The following is a 14,790-nucleotide window of genomic DNA, read 5'->3' as shown; positions in this document are numbered from 1 at the left end:
TGTGTTGTGTTTTTTAAAGTGTGAGAAATGTCACATATAGTTTGACCCTGAATGGTCAGGGTCTCAAGTAAAGAACATTACTGTTTCATCATCTTCATGCCTGTGGGTGTTTCCTGAATGGGCAGTTCATCTGCAGGGCCCGGGGGCAGAGACCCATGCCTGGAAGATATGTGAGAAACAATTTGCAGTTTGAATAGGAAACAGAGAGAGACCACGCTGAGAGTTTGTAGCTGGAGAGAGCTTAGAAGTGGAGATGCTGCCCATGCTGTCCCCAGACAATCTGCTGCAGGAGTGTCTGTTTGCTTCTGGTGTGCTTGTATATTTATAAATAAAGCAGATGTTGCAGGCAGTTAAACTCTCCAGTGCTCTCTCATATCCAAAGGAGACTGTACCTGGTAGCATTGCTCCTGGGACATGTCACTAGTCAGGGAAGTGGCGAGTATATGAGAGTAGTTAATCTGTAGAGCAAGGCAATGGGCAGTATGTAGTATGAAGAAACTAAAACATGTCTCTCCCCACCTCTTTCAGGAATATCTAAACAAGCATCAGAACTGGGTGTCAGGCTTGTCGCAGCACACCGGGCTGGCCATGGCCACAGAAAGCATCCTCCACTTTGCAGGCTACAACAGGCAGAACACTACCCTGGGGGTGAGTGAAGGCAATCGCCCCTTTGGTCAAATGACCAGAGTTGCTGTGTGTGCTTTGCTGATTTTGTGACCATTTTATATACCCCAAACATAGCGCCCTCGATGGAGTTACAGCTTTCATGAATCACGGTGACTGATGAGAGCGCTTAGCACTGATACAGCGCTTTCAAGTGTTGCAGCACACAGTGGATTGAATTCCCTGCCACAAGATGTGATGGGTGCTGGCTTGACTAGCTTTAAAGGGGATTATGCAAATTTATGGAGGAAGGGAGGTCTCTCAACAGCTATTAGTCATGATAGATGAACGGAACCTCCACGTTCAGAGGTACTTTGCTGTTGAATACCAGTTGCTGGGAGGAGGGCGGTCGCCTCCATGACCCACTTGCGGGCATCCCGGAGGCATCCGGTTGGCTGCTGTGGGGAAATCGGATTGGACTGTTGGTCTGATACAGCAGGGCTGCTCTTCTGTTCTTATGTTTCACATTCACTATACTATTGTAATCCTTTCAAGTGTCTGAAATGTAGATCGGTATTGTTAGCCACAAATTGCAGATAGGGGGCTAAACCAGAGATTGAGAGAGAGAGAGAGAGAGCACCTTGCTTAAGGCCACCTGGTGAGTTCATGACAGAGGCAAAATCTGAACCAGGAACTTCCCGATTCATAGCTCTGTCTCTTAGCCACTATACCATACCAGCGCTGTAGTTCCTGGTGATGAGGGCAGGGTGGACCAATGGAAAATCGGAACAGGATAATGCACCTGTTGTGTGTTTGTGTGTATAGTTTTCCCCAATGTTCCTGGGCTCCATTGGCCGCTCAGGTGCCCCTATATTGATAAAAACCTAAATAGTAATTGTATGTTGTTTGTAGGCAACCCAGTTAACTGAAAGGCCTGCCTGTGTGAAGAAAGACTATTCCAACTTCATGGCGTCCCTTAACTTGCGCAATCGCTATGCTGGGGAAGTAAGTACAACAGTCTTGAGTTCTGCGGAGGTCCTGAAGATGCGAGGGTGTGTGTCCTGATATGTATGTTTTAAAATTGGAAACTTCAGTGGTGTGCAGCTCTGTGCTGTGCAGTGAGACATCTTGCTGGTTTGCAAGCCTATCTGAGGCCGAGCAGCAAATCCAAGAGATTGCCTCCACCTGTACTTGAGTCTAGAGGAGGGTAGAGGAATCCTTTGGACTTGTGCTGAGCCTGAGAGAGGTTTGCGAAACAGCAAGATGTCTCGCTGCTTGTTCCAGGTGTCTGTGAGGCTCAGAGTGGAGTCTGGGAGATCTCAGAGCTTCATAACAGAATTTTGAAAAATGTAGGTGCTTAATGTGGGTGAGCGCGTTAGTGGATACTTGCATGCAAACAAGACGTTTCTGCTATTGCTATTCGAAAGGGGTGTGCGGGGAATATAGAGGTCTCCTTAGCTCACCTTGACTGTGCCAAAAAAAGGTCTTATTAGTGACAGAATAATTTTAAAAGAATCGTGACCACTAAGATGTATAAATCACTTTTCAAAGGATTTTCTGAGTCATATTAATTGAGGGAAAGTCTCTTCACAGGTAGCTGGGATGATTCACTATTGCAGTACCGCAGGGCGCGCATCGGATCTCAGTAAGCTAATGGTCAAACATCTCAGCGATGCACTGGAATCAGGCCAACCAGAACACTACACTCAAGCTATGTTTAAACTGACTGCACTGTTAATAAGTAGCAGAGGTAATAATGAAAAAGTGTGTGTGTGTGTGAGTGAGAGAGAGAGCGAGAGAGAGAGAGAGAGAGAGAAAGAAAGAAAGAAAGAAAGAAAGAAAGAAAGAAAAGAGTAAAGAAACATTTTAACTGATCTTTTTATTTATAAAGCAGTCTTTAAAAATGAAAGAAGTCCAAACAGTTGATTGGGAAATGATGATTCATCTTCGTAGTACAGCTGCAAGTGTGACTATTATAACAAGTGAGATCCCAAAGAAAAGGTCCCAGTGTATCCTCATCTCTTAACAGGAGTGCTCTTGTTTAGGGTGCCAGCCAGCTACATCCTCCTCTAGGATATTCCATTCCATCAGCTATTACCCTTTTCCATGTTCTTTTTTAACTGTCAGTCCTCATTAGGGCTTCTTGTTTGGCTGGTTGGTTTTCACCACGGAAGGTTTTGTTTTTTAAAACGTTCTTTGTACTTCTTCAAACCTCAGGGTCTCACTGAACATGCTGATGTTTCTTGTTTCTCAGATGCCCTGTGTTGACTCCAGTCCTGTTGGCACTAGGGATGTCAGAGAAATCAGCAATGGAACCAAATGAGTTTGGATTTTCATGAATCCAACCCCTGGATTCCACAGCGGGCCGGCTGGGGAATGCTGGGAGTTGTAGGACTTATTTCTGTCTAAACATGCATAGGATTGTGCCTTAAATGTACTTACAATCCCTGAGCAGTTACAAAATGACTTAAACAATAAAGGGGAGGGCAAATCTTCAAAGTGATCAAAGGGATCAGATGTTAATAAGAAAAGTAAGGTTAAAATCTCTTGATGAGTTAGTAGTTTGGAATAAGTCTATTCTGTTTTGGGAATAGTCTTCAGATTTTCTCTGTTGGCGATGTGATTTGCTTTGGTCTTTGCATATAGTGTTTGACCAAATTAAATGAACTGCTTGTGCTTTGTTCAGACAGTGTGTGATAAATATAAAAAATGTACACTATTTATTTTAAAACTTAAACCCCCACACTTCTGCCCCAAAGGGTTGCTCAAGGTAGCTTACACTGTATTAAATCAAACATTGAAAATGCACATTAAAAAATGTTTCTTTTCCAGAAACTGACCCTCAGCTCTTGCATCACCTCTGTTGGGGCCCTCTGCGAATGTTTAGCGAACATGGCATGGAAACAGCCATTGCTTGCTGGGAATGGCTGCTTGCTGCTAAGAATGGAATAGAAGTGCCGGTAAGGAAAATGAAATCTCTTGCAGTACTGTCTTACACATGTTTACTCAGATGTAAGTCTGAAAATGTTCAGTTGGGCTTACTCTCTAGTAACTGTCTCTAGGATTGCTGGCCTAGATTTGTTCTCAAGGAGGAATCTGGAATAAAATCTGACATCAAGAATGGATTTGTCTAAAACGATCTGCTGATTTGCCAAGTCAAGGTTTATTTATTTATTTGTGACACTTGCATACCGCTGAATATGATAAAATCCATCAGCAATTTGCAATAAAAATTAAAATACATTTAAATACAACATTAAAAACACTTCCAACTACAGTAAAAGCAATTCAAGGAACAGTAAAATGGAGTGGCTTGGTTAATTTACTTACAGCCCAGGGAAAGCCTGGGTGAATATGTGTGTTTTCAGGAGGTGTTTAAAAGTTGTCACATTTTCTGCCTTCCAAACTGCAAGAGGGAGGGTTTGCCAGAGGGTGGGTGCTGCTACTGAGAAGGCCCACTATCAAGGTTCTTCATGGCAACATTCCGTTGGTTTTGGAATGACCAGCGAGGCCTCCTCTGATGATCTTAAAGGTCACCTGGGTATGTATAAGGGAAGGTGGTATCCTGGTTCCAGAATAGGCTATGTTAAAAATGCTTTTTTCTTCAGGTGAGTGGAAGAGGATACCCAGAACAGTTTATCTTCTCCCACTTGCCTTCGAGGTGGGGCTTTCTGAAGCCCCTTGAAGCATCTCTATTTTAGCTTGGCTAATCAGTGGCTCTCAGTGTGACTGTTGCTTGAGCCCCTAAGCAGATCTGCAGGCTCAAAGCAGAATTCCCATTGCAAACACAAAGCAAGGAATTATTTCTCCATGGGGATGGTGGGGAGGGGCACCCATAATGCCTGGCTTCCCCCACACCCACCCCTGGCTTCTCCCACAGCCAGCGCTCATTCTTCACAACAGGAGGCGAGCAGGCATGCAGGAATCACCGCCATGTATTCCATGAGAGTGGTGGCGCTTTTCAGCCCAACGGGAAGTGGCGAACCATGGATATATTTCATTACATCCAACTAGCTTGATTGGCATATCGCCTTTACGCATTGGGCTGATGGCAAGCTTCATCTGGTAGCCATCTTGTACTTGCATTCTGCCATCACTTCTTTTTCTGAAATATTCTCATAGGGGTGGGAAAATGCCATCAGTGTCTCTAGCAACAGTGGACAACTTGGACAAATTTTTCTTTGAAAGTGACTTCCGTTGCTTTTGGAATTCACAGGTGGGCAAGCAGAATGTCCCCAAGTATCCCAGGGAGTAAAATGAGTTATTGATGCATGCTTGGATCTCTGCATAACAAGGCATAGAATCAAAGGAGTGTGTTTCCAAGGTCTTTTCATTTTACTGTTCACTCTGCTGTTGGAATAAGATGAAGGTTTGCAAGCTGGAAATGAAACACGTGTTCTTTTCTTCCCAGTTCATGAGAGAAATGTCGGGGGCTTGGCAAATGACGGTGGAGCAGAAATTCGGCCTCTTCTCCGCGGAGCGAAAAGAAGCAGATCCGTTAGCAGCTTCGGAAGAGAGTCAGCCCAAGCCGTGTCCACCAGAGGTCACGCCACATTACATCTGGATAGAAGCAAGTACTCTTCTTATGAAATGCTGGATTCGTATGGTAGAGATGGAGTTAGGAAGATGTAGCAGAGGGGAACTAGACTGTTGTGAATACGTGTCTCTGGAGCCTCCCCCCCTTTGCTTTTCTTTCCTGGTCTCCGCATTACAAAGAGTCTTCTAAGCAAGAGGCGGTGGTCTTGCGTTAATGGGAGTGCGTAAGAATGATTTGAGAACACAAGAGGAGCCCCACTGGATTAGACCAAAAGGCCCATCTAGCCTAGCATCCTGTTTCTCACAGTCGCCAACTGGAAGACTCTGGGAAGCCCACAAGCAGGACTTCAAGGCAACCTAAAAATACTTTTTAATAAAATAAATGAAGGCAATAGCCCTCTGCTCTTTCTGCTCCCCAGCACCTTTCAGTGGCCTACTGCCCTTGAACCTGGAGGCGACGTATAGCTGTTGAGCAGAAGTGGCTCAGCATTTAGGGCAAATGGGGTCGCAAACCCCAGCCGTCCCCCACCCATTTGAGGCACAGAGATCCCCCCCCCCAGAGATCCCCTCCACAATCAGGTATCTTTGCTCCAGTGCACAGTGTAGAATCCTGAGCATCTGCCCTGCCTTCCACCTCGCCAGCCCCAGTGGGCACCAGCCGCCACTGCCATTGAGACTAGTAGCCATTGATGGACCTGTCCTCTGTGAACGTAGCTACGTTTACAATAAGCGTACAGCAAATGTTTTAGTTCTTTTGCGAGACAGAAAGAGATCGAGATCTGTATATTTATTTCATTTACACAGTTTCTGGTGCAAAGGTTTGAAATTGCAAAGTACTGCAGCTCTGACCAGGTGGAAATCTTCTCCAGTTTACTCCAGCGATCCCTTTCTCTGAACATTGGAGGGTCAAAGGGCAGTATGAATCGACATGTAGCAGCTATTGGGCCACGGTTCAAGTAAGCGGATGTCCTAATTTTTTGCGGGGGGTGGTGGTGGTATGCGGTAATAATTTCAAAGGCAGAAGGCTCAGAGTTTAGATATTTTAGTTTATCCTCAATAAAACACACGGCCACACGTTACTTCTAGGAGGAAAGGGTGTGCATGTCATTCCTCTTTAGCAGTATGAAAATGTAACGTGGGAAAGGATAAATTTTATTTATTTATTGCAGTTTTATCCCACCCTCCTAAAGAGTTCAGGGTAGCTTACAAGATTCTTCCTCCTGTCCTCCCTCATTTTATTCTCACAACAACCTTGTGAAGTAGGATGAGAGCGAGTGACGGCCCCAGGTCATCCAATGACATTCATGGCTGACTGGGGATTTGAACCTAGTTCTCCCTGGTCTTAGTCCTGACTATGCTACACTGGACATGCAGCTACTTCGAAAAGAAAACGAGTGTAGGAAAAATCTCTGGGTAAGGGGTTCAGTGAGCATATATCTTCTCTTTATCATCTCTTTGTTCCTGGGTTGTTTGATGTGACAGCTGAACTCAAACTCTGGGTTGCTGTAGGGCAGGGGTGACAAATTCGGGAGGTCCAGGGTCCATTTTTGCCTCCCAGACCTCTGCGGACCACCCTACCATTGGGTGCCAAAAATGGGGGTGGGGGGAGAATTTTAAAAATATATTAAAAAATAAAACAAAATGGCTGTCAGAGCTACTATGGGGCACCCAAAGGGTCAAAATTACCTTGCAAACAAGCTAATTTGACCCTTTTTGCACTCCGTACCAGCTCTGGTGGCCATTTTATTTGCAAAAAATTAAAATATGTTTTTGGGGTCTCCCTGAATTTTAGAAGGATGGAAGGGTCCATAGTTCTAAGACTTCCATGTACTACTTCTCTTAAATTAAAGATTGTGGAAGTAGTGACTCAGTGAAAGTAAGTTAATGTCTTTCATCTCTTGTGAGTCATTCTGCATTGCATCAAAGGAATTACAGAACTTACTAGCTTTACTCCAGGAATGGAGTTTGATATAATGTAATGTGGCTGAAGGGTGAAGCGGGAACACATTGCAGGACTGCCTCCATTTTCAAAAAATCTCCCTAGCAGCCCTGATGCAATAAAGCATCCCTCCTAAAATGTGACAAGCCAGCATTAATGTACTGTGTGCGCGTACCCCCATCCAAAGAGCGCCATCTATGTGTGGTAAGAGGCTCCCGAGCCCAGATCAATGATATTGTGTGTGTACAAAAGCCTGCGCAATTTACCTATGTGGGGGCAAAAAAGGACTGAAATCAGAAACCTGCTAGTGTTTGTAACCCCATGAACAAGTCCATAGATTCCCATGCCTTTTATGTGTTAATTGCTTTTGATTGTTTAGACTCCTAACCCTTGGACTGTCCCTGCTTCATGCCGATGTGGTTCCAAATGCAACTATTCGCAATGTCTTGAGAGAGAAGATTTATTCAACGGCTTTTGATTACTTCAGGTATTACCGCTTTTTCTCCTCCTTATCTACAAAATGGGAGATTTGAAATAGAGAATCCAAATGGGCCCCTCCTCCTCCCCTTGCATATTAGCATAGTGACGAGATGTTGCAATGTTTAGGTAGCAGATCTTGGGTGTTTAGGTAGCTGCCCTGAAAGTACATAGGGTTAATATTAAATATTTAATATTTAATAGGGCTTAGGACTGTGCAGTCAGTGGGCTTGTTTGGACATAAATGTAAACGATGGCTTCGTATTTCATGAACAAGCTTTGGGCTTGTGTGTGCCTTCCTCCCCTCCCTTCTCTGGAATGGCCACAAGGAGGAGATTGGAAGCTTTCACTTCGGTCTCTAACTAGCTAGAGTTTATCATTATGTCTGAACCCAGTTTTAACCTATGTTTTATTGAAACAAGCCAACTTCAAACCATGATTTATTATCCTGGTTTGTTTCCCTAAACCAGGGGTGGTGAACCTGTGGCCCTGCAGTTGTTGCTGGACTCCAGCCCCCATCAACCCCAGCCAGCTTGACCAATGGTTGGGGATGATGGGGATTGTAGTCCAATGACATCTGGAGGGCTGCAGGTTCCGCACCCTGGTCCTAAACCAAGGTTAAGATTAACCATAGTTTAGGGTTTGAATGTAACTATAATCTGGCTAATTGAAAATGGAAGCAAAACGCTTCTCATGGCTGCACCAGAGAAGGAGGAAGGAGCACATGAGCCTGATGCTAGTTCACTTACCACAAAACCATAGTTTAGCGTTAAGTCCTCTTGCCTGTAGTACCTGTGTTGTTGCAACTTGTGCACTCTGTGTTGAAGCTCTGCCCCCAAGTGTCCAACCCAAGGTGAGAAAAGGCTGCGTGAGGATATCATCATACTAATCAAGTTTTGGACTGCAATGTTCTCTGACAAGAAATATTTAACAGCCAGCCAGCTTGTGCCTCCTGGTGAGTCCTAAACAGAAAACTGTAAACAATTTTTCTTTCCTTTTTCAGTTAGTTGGCTCAATGACGGAATACTTTGTTTTTCTTTTTAGATAATCAAGACACACGGAGCAACTTGGACATCACAGTTGGCTCTCGGCAGCAAGCCACACAAGGCTGGATAAATACATACCCGCTGTCCAGTGGCATGTCAACTATCTCCAAAAAGTCAGGTCTGTCTCACATGAAGCTGCTTTATCCTGAGGATTACTCATTCTTCATTCACTTATTTAATTTATATCCTGCCTTTCTTCCCAAGAGCTCAAAGTGGCATACATGGTTCTCACCATGGTTTAGTGTGACATGCACAAGCCACAATGAGCCTTGGGCTTGAACATTGCTCCCTTCTCCTCCTCCCATGCAACTAGGAGGAGGATTTTGGGAGCTTTTACTGTTGTTTTTAGTTAACCACACTTTGTCATGTCATCTGGAGCAATAAACTGTGGTTAATGCTAGCTATGGGCCAGTTTCAAACAAGCCAGCTTCAGACCAAACCATGGATTATGAATCTGGCTTGTTTGAACTACCCATAGTTAGTGTTATTCTAGGTCCAGGCAACATGGCAAAGCGTGGTTAATGAAAAGTGAAACGAAAAGCTTCTGAATTCATAATTGCGGTTGCGCAAGAGGGAAACGGGGAGCACGTGAACCTGAGTTTAAACCATGGCTGAGTGTAACTGGCATCAGATAACACCACTGCAAAAATTTACTCATCATTAACCACAATTTTATTTTGTTAAAAATAAGTTGGTAATCACAAAATGACCGGCAGTTACAAATTTTTTAAGTGTACATGCAGGATTAAACAGGTCAAACCATAGCTCACAGCCTAAATTTATAAGTCATTCAGGATGCAGGTAATAAAATCCCTATCACAACCAAAGTGGCATATTTATTTATGTGATTGACATTACTGCGGATTACTTTTTTAAAATATCTATAAAACAATGAGGATGGCATTGTTTGGAAATGCAACCTTGAGAATTCGATACGGCATGAATGCTGTCTGGTATTTAATCAACTCTGCAGAAATAATTAAAACTTTTCTATCATCCGATATCCAGCAAACTCTGTCCTTTGATCAACCACAAAAACAGGAGCAAGTAAAAAGGAACCTAGATTCAATTTTCTCACCTGTACAGTTCCTAAATCAGCGTAATACAATATTTCAAGGACTTACCATATTTTTCTTTCCATGCTGAAGAATAGCAAGCCTACTGTCAGTGCTGCATGTCCACCAAATGCAGTATAGTGCCATGACAATCCTGTGCAAATTAGGTAAATTGGCACGCAGCTACAACTACAGTTGCATACAATAGTCCGCTGCCTCGTGGAGGGTGCTGAAACAGTTTTCCACCCCTGTTGTCGTTTAGGAATGGTTTTGCATGGAATGGTTTTGCATGGGATAAGCATGTCGTCAGAAGCTTCTTATAAAGCAGGGGCATCACCAGGGGCCATACCTGGCCTACCTGGCATTCCAAACTATCACTCTGGGGTTCCCCGAAAGGCCACAACCCCATACCGCCAATCATTTGTTGGTTTCCTGGCTTTTGCAAAATTTTGTCCCATCCTGAAAGGTTGAAATGCCTCACCTAAGGCTTACTGACTGGCAGTAAGAGCTTTAAGTTAAAATATGCTGGTATTTTGGGCTCCAGCCTGCACTGGAATGCAGCCCCCGAGAGCTTCTCTGAAACGGAATTCAGCCCCTGGGCTGACAGAGGTTCAACACCCGTGTTATAAAGCTAACTATGAATGACACTGAGAAGGCCCTCTGCTGTTCTTTTCAAGGAATGTCTAAGAAGACCAACAGAGGTACCCAGCTACACAAGTACTACATGAAAAGGAGAACGCTGCTATTGTCACTGCTGGTAGGCTCTCTGTTCTTCTAGAACAGGATAGATCTGACTTGGGTTTCCTGCATAGTTTTGTTAGCTCTGGCACGAAGAAGCAAGACCTATGTTTGGAGAATGCAGGGGGAAAGAGCATCGGCTATTGGGTGGTATAGAAATGTAATGAATAAATAAATAAACATGAGAAGTTGTCTTAGGGCACAATCCTATACATGTTGAGACAGAAAAAAGTCCTACAACTCCAAGCATTCCCCAGCCAACCATGCTTATTCCAAACGACTAAAATTGAGAGATTTAAACCTTACTTTTCTTATTAACATCTGGTCCCTGTAGTATAGCTACTGTATCCTAGATTCTATTCCACCAATGATCACTTTGAAGATCCGCCCTCCTCATTATAGTTTAATTCATTTTGTAACTGCTAAGGGATTGTAAATGCTTTTAAGGCACCATACTATGCATATTTAATAATAAATAAAATGCATATTTATGCAAATTTAATAATAAATAAAAATGTTTAGACAGAAAAAAGTTCTACAACTCCCAGTATTCCCCAGCAGAAAAAAGTCCTACAATTACCAACGTTCCCCAGCCAGCATAGGTGGCTGGGGAATGCTGGGAGTTGTAGGACTTTTTTCTGTCTCAACATGCATAGGATTGCGCCCTTAGACTGTCTGCACATCTAGCTTAGTCTTGTCAACTTGCTGTAGCTCTCCAGGCTTTCTGGAAAATGTCTTTCCAGTCACCTGCTACCTGATCTTTTTGCCTGGAGTTTTCTGGGATCTTCTGCATGCAGAGAAAGTCTGCTTCACCACTGAGCCGTGGCCCCTCCAGTGCATTATATGCATACCTCCTGTTCATACGGTATTTTATCCTTATGGCCAGCCATACCATGTTTCTCTCCCCACCCCCTTGTCTGTGAAGGCTACAGAGATCGAACGCCTCATTACATGGTACAACCCACTCTCTTCCCTCGAGTTGGAGTTGGATCAGACTGGAGAGAACAGCGTTGCAAACTGGAGGTCAAAGTACATCAGTCTGAGTGAGAAGCAGTGGAAAGATAATGTGAATCTGGCATGGAGTATTTCTCCTCACCTGGCTGTCCAGCTTCCCACCAGGTGAGCCCCATTTTCTGAAGGAGACCTGACTTCCTTTCATGACGGCTCTTGGTGTAGTCACCTCACAACTTCACCCTTGCTCACTGAAGGCTCTACCTCTTTCGCGTTAATAAGGGAGCTGGTGAGATTTGAGACATTTTCAAAAGCTGAAGTTTTTCAGCTGAAGACTGCAGGCAGGGGCTCATGTGTTGGAACATGCCTGCATATTAAAAATACATCCCCACACATAGAAAACAAGCATGTCAGGGAGAAGGGTTCCATCCTGGCCTTCTCTCTGTCATGCTAGTTTTCTATGTGCCATCTTTTGTATGGAGGTGTGTTCTGTCATGTGAACCCCTGCCTGCTGTCTATGGCGGTGCAGCCCAGACCCAGATCAGCCATCTCAAAGAGTATTAGGCCAAAGCTTCCTTCTCTCTTAGTTGCCTCCTTTCTAACTCAGGCCAGGGCCAGCCTTTGTTCTAAAGTCTGTGTGTCCTTTGGGCCAGAGCTGGCAAACCGAACAGCATTTCTATGGCTTCCTGGTAACGAGTAGGGAGAAGTGACAATGTAATGTTCACTATGTTCCAGTAACAGATTTAGATCCCCGATTGCTCTTAGGTTTAAAAACACAGAAGCCATTGGAATGGAAGTGACCCGTCTTGTTCGCTTGGACCCAGGAGCAGTTAGTGATGTGCCTGAAGCAATAAAGGTAGGTCTATTCTATTTATGTTCATAATCTGATGAGAACTGCTTATTCACACTGACTGGGTTCACACAACACAACATCCCACACTCAACCCTTAATCAGGGTTGAGTATGGGTTGTCGCTGAAATGTGTGTTGTTGTGGATGAGGAGAGCTGAACTCTCCCCTCTTTCCTTAGCCATACCTCCCTGTGGCCTGTTGCCCCAGGTATTTTTCCTTCAGATTAGCTCACTTCTGGTATCACAGCCAGTCTGTAAGAAATGCGCCTATAACAGACTACATGGAGGTAAAGCAGGAGGGTAAAATTCTTTTAGCTGTGTGCCCCTTTTCCTTTTAGAAAAGGACTCCATTTTCCCTTCTCCCCTTTATATGGCAGTGTGCAGATGTGATTAAACAAACATGGTGATCCCATTTCGGTTAGTTTGGCCCTAGGAATAAGCTGCTTTGATAATTAAATAAAAGAGTGGGATAGGCATATTAAATAAAAAAGTCAACTAAACTAAGAAAAAAAAAGTATGAAAATCAAATAAAAACTTAACTAGCAGGACCTGCAACAAAATGGAATGCTCCTGTTCAGAGTTTGAACCAACCGGCCATGACCTGTTCCAGGATACTCCATTCCATTCCCCCTCTCCCTTCAACCCTCCAGTCCCCACCCCCACCCCCTGTCAGCAATCTGTACCCACTGAGCATGCTCAATCCTGATAGGGCTATCTGGGTTCTCCCTCCTCCCTCTCACCCTGCGCTTCTGTAAACTTTGGGATTCCCCCAAGCCTGCTGGTACCTTCCTCTTTAATGTGACCATTTTGGTCACAAGTGCTATTGGGATTCTGTTGCTATCTGAATGAAATCAAATTTGAAATGTTCAGGGGTTGATGCAGTTAAGAAAAACTAGGCCAGGGGAAGGCAACCTGGTGCCCTCCAGATGTTTTGGACTTCAACTCCAGAACAGTTTTTATTCTGTACTTTGTGGTTTAAATTTTTGTGAACCGCCCAGAGAGCTTTGGCTATTGGGGGTATAGAAATGTAATAAATAAATAAATAAATAATCTCCCACAATCCCTGACCATTAGCCATGCTGGCTGAAACCTGGTTCACACAACATGACAACCCACACTCAATCCATACTCAAGGCCAAGTATGAGTTGGGTGTGGCTTGTCGTTGAAGAGTGGGTTGCTGTTGAAACATTGGTTGTTGTGTTGTGTGAACCCACCTGTGCTAACAAACCATGGTTTGTTAACCACAAGCAACCCATGAAAGGAACCCATGGCTTGTTGTTGGGTTGTGCACTGTGGGTTGTTTGTGGTTAACAATCATGGTTTGTTAGCACAGCTGGGTTCACACAACATAACAACCCACATTTCAACAATAAATTGCCTTTATTCCATGGAACTCAATCCTAGGTGGTCTCCCATCCAGGCACTGACCAGACCTACATCTGCTTAGCTTCAGCAAGGTTGCTGCGTCATGTCCCTTCAGACCAAGCTGTGTAAAAATGAGATTACTGCCTGCACTTTATACGTGACCTGGGCAGACTCGTGAATAACAGATGTGGCTGTCCCATCATGTTTATTTGTTTTTTTTAAGTTAACAAAGGTAATTTATTGGTTCTTGTAATTATGAACTAAGTTTGAACCTGTGGAACGCTTTCTGAGGGCCAGAGTTTGTTCCTAAAAATTATACCGATCAGCAGAAAGGTGCAGCTCTCTTAAATAGTGCTACTTTGCAGTTTATGCTTTCTTCTTTTGGACAGTTATGTGAAAATCCCTCCTGCTCCGAGATGCAAGTCCTGGCTTTTTAATTCATTTTTCTCTTTTCCGGCTTCCAGTACCTTGTTACATGGCACACAATAGATGCTGACGCTCCTGAACTCAGCCACATCCTATGCTGGACACCTACAGATCCCCCCACAGGCCTTTCATATTTTTCCAGCATGTATCCGCCTCATCCTTTGACAGCTCAGTATGGAGTAAAAGTCCTCCGATCTTTCCCTCCGGTAAGAAGCTGGTTTGTTTGCCATAAAGTTCTTAGAATGCGTTTAGATCCCAGACTTCTTACTCACGCATTTAAATTTTTGCCAGTGCAAAAAAGTCTGAAAGGAACTGTTTCAATGGATATGCTTATGTGATTTAATGAGGGAGAAGTGGAACATTTTTATAACACCTTTTTGCAGGCATTCATGTTTTTTTTTAATGATTCAGTGAAATAATGTGCAACTTCTGTTTCTCAGTTGGCTCATATCCACAAGATCAGATTTTCCTTTGATGAAATGTGTTTGGCATTTAGTTAAATAAGGTTGGGATTTGGAGAATTTGTCAGAATAAGTACCATGACAATATAATAGGTCAGCCTTGCATTTAACAACTTGTCTGGTAGCCATAGGCAACCATCAATTCTGTGTAGACGAGTCAGTGGTCTGGTGGAGGACGGTCAGATCCCTCCATTCCTTCTCCACCAGTCCACTTGGTTTCTACGCTAGCCATGGAGAGAGGAAAGGCCATTCTTCCGTGACTAGCATGGAAACCATCAGGCTCATGGAGAAGGGATGGATTGCTCCATCCCTTCTCCACCAATCCACTTGATAGAAGGCAGG

The 14,790-nt window shown here is 43.9% G+C and overlaps 1 protein-coding gene across 10 annotated transcripts in view; it reads left to right on the top strand.

Annotated features, from left to right (window-relative positions):
- The window catches only part of PI4KA (phosphatidylinositol 4-kinase alpha), a 150,325-nt gene that overhangs the window by 73,302 nt on the left and 62,233 nt on the right, over nucleotides 1-14,790 (top strand). For all 10 annotated transcript variants that reach the window (XM_084819625.1, XM_084819624.1, XM_084819623.1 and 7 more), the window contains exons 29-41: nucleotides 529-648; nucleotides 1,516-1,608; nucleotides 2,197-2,353; nucleotides 3,436-3,563; nucleotides 5,015-5,173; nucleotides 5,944-6,095; nucleotides 7,458-7,565; nucleotides 8,383-8,510; nucleotides 8,600-8,719; nucleotides 10,334-10,413; nucleotides 11,320-11,513; nucleotides 12,111-12,201; nucleotides 14,026-14,193. In XM_084819625.1, coding sequence (XP_084675751.1) covers nucleotides 529-648; nucleotides 1,516-1,608; nucleotides 2,197-2,353; nucleotides 3,436-3,563; nucleotides 5,015-5,173; nucleotides 5,944-6,095; nucleotides 7,458-7,565; nucleotides 8,383-8,510; nucleotides 8,600-8,719; nucleotides 10,334-10,413; nucleotides 11,320-11,513; nucleotides 12,111-12,201; nucleotides 14,026-14,193 — 1,698 coding nt within the window. The remainder of the gene's footprint in view (nucleotides 1-528; nucleotides 649-1,515; nucleotides 1,609-2,196; nucleotides 2,354-3,435; nucleotides 3,564-5,014; nucleotides 5,174-5,943; nucleotides 6,096-7,457; nucleotides 7,566-8,382; nucleotides 8,511-8,599; nucleotides 8,720-10,333; nucleotides 10,414-11,319; nucleotides 11,514-12,110; nucleotides 12,202-14,025; nucleotides 14,194-14,790) is intronic.

The sequence above is a fragment of the Heloderma suspectum genome, chromosome 13 (assembly GCF_057233095.1).
Source record: "Heloderma suspectum isolate Gila_16-S chromosome 13, 16-S_ref, whole genome shotgun sequence".
In the NCBI taxonomy this organism is placed as follows: domain Eukaryota; kingdom Metazoa; phylum Chordata; class Lepidosauria; order Squamata; family Helodermatidae; genus Heloderma; species Heloderma suspectum.
This window is presented reverse-complemented; position numbering and strand designations above follow the sequence as displayed.